This window comes from Solanum pennellii, chromosome 6, assembly GCF_001406875.1.
Source record: "Solanum pennellii chromosome 6, SPENNV200".
Taxonomy (NCBI): Eukaryota; Viridiplantae; Streptophyta; class Magnoliopsida; order Solanales; family Solanaceae; genus Solanum; species Solanum pennellii.
The window spans coordinates 46847845-46849694 of NC_028642.1; the positions used below are offsets into that span (position 1 = coordinate 46847845).

At 32.0% G+C, this 1850-nt stretch overlaps 1 protein-coding gene across 1 annotated transcript; it reads left to right on the top strand.

Annotated features, from left to right (window-relative positions):
• The first annotated feature begins 125 nt into the window (after positions 1–125).
• LOC107022826 (protein FANTASTIC FOUR 3-like) lies at positions 126–1124 on the top strand. The gene has a single exon (XM_015223410.2). It carries the CDS (start codon positions 253–255, stop codon positions 1048–1050), a length of 798 nt encoding a protein of 265 aa, XP_015078896.1. The 5' UTR covers positions 126–252; the 3' UTR covers positions 1051–1124.
• Positions 1125–1850: the final 726 nt, after the last annotated feature.

Below are 1850 nucleotides of genomic sequence, written 5' to 3' on the forward strand. Positions count from 1 at the left end.
CCAATGTCCCCCACCCCCAAACACCCCCACAACACACACCCATGTGTTACTTTTGAGCACTACAAATTCAACACCAAACCCCTCATTTTCTTTCATTCTTTGTTTGTCCTTCACAAAAACAAAGAACAAGAAAAAAAAAAACTAAACTCCCTATTCACACTTCAAAATTCTTTCTTTTCTAGAATATCACAAAATTTCAACATATTTTCCTCTTATCATACTATTTCTTACAATCAATTTTTATTATTCGACATGTCAACTATAGTCTATCAAGATTATCAGTCATATTCTGACTCGAATATCATTGAAACAACCACGCTCAAGCTCAAAGTACCAACTCCAATTACAATAGTAGAAAATATCAATACTAGTAACCAAAAATGCTGGAGTTCCATTCAAAATCTCTCATCCATGAATTACTCGAATGGAATGGAGAAATCTTACATACACAGGCTTAATGAACATAGCCTTGCATTGTGCACTGAAAATTTGGGAAGCGAAACAGGAACTGATCAAAACATTGACAATAACAACTTTTCATTATCATCGCGAGAGTTGAAAACAGAGCAATCAAATTACAGTAAGGTAATTATGAGTTATAAAAATACTCAAACCTCTCGAAAACTTCCACCTCCTTTAACGACGTTAAGAGGATCGAATTCTCTTCAATGTCGAACATACAGAGAAGGGGGTAGATTAGTCATTAAGGCAATTGAGGCCCCGAAAATGCGTACGTATTTTCATGCTGAAAGAAGTAATGGCAGACTTACGCTCTGTTTTCTGAATGATGAAAACTCTGTTTCAACGATCGATGAAGAAGACGGAGAATTGGAAGATGAAAATGACGTATTTGAACGTGAAATTAACGACGAGGAAGAGGAAGAAGAAAATGGCATGTATATGAAAAGGGACATGAATGGAAATAGTTATGATGTTGAGGGTGAAATTGGAATAGTGAATTGTCAAAGGGTAAGTAGGTGCAAAGAAGGAAGGCAAGGGAAAAAGACATTTTGTGATTGGAGAAACCCTTTATGGGTGGCTACTTCTTAAAGTTTTTTGTCTTTGGAACACATTATTTTCTAATTTTTTTTAATAAAAAAATCCATCAATTTTTTGTTTTTGAACTTTTTATGTCTCTCTCTTTATATTATTATGTTATATATATTCTATTTACGGTGGATCTAAGATTTCTATAACACAGATTTAACATTAAAAATAAAAATAGGTAAAAAGAAAGTGTTTAAGCTAGAATTGATCATATATACTTAGGGGGGCTAGTGGGTGGCATACATAGTTTAGGGCAATCGGACACTATTTGGTGAAAAATTATTCAAATACGTATTTTCTTTAATCATAATCTCTAAATTTCCTTATTATTTGAAAAAATCTCAAAACTCCCCTTTTGGATATATAACTTTCCTCTCAATGAATGATACATTTTTATTTCCTTGGATACATTTCTCCTGTCTCGGATACATTCATCTTCTATGTATCTGGATCATATCTCTCTTTGATAAATCTCTCCTCTATGTATCCAGATATCCTATCCTCTCTCCGATAAAACCTCTTCTATGTATTCGGATGTCTTATCCCCTTTCTGACACGTCCCTCACCTATGAATATAGAAGTGCAGTGAAGTATTCGATAGTCCAGTGATGTATTCGAAACCCATAAATTTTTAATGGACATTTGTAATTTGAAAAAAAAGTTGAAAAATATTGTAATTCTCAACACTAGTAAATTTATGTAAATTATACAAAAACTACATATGCATATAAAAAATTATACGAAATATATAGATCAAATATTATTTTTCATATATATATATATATTAAATCTTAAATATTTTT

Coding starts and splice junctions, on each gene's coding strand:
- LOC107022826 (XM_015223410.2), top strand. CDS start 253: ATGTCAACTATAGTCTATCAAGATTATCAGTCATATTCTGACTCGAAT.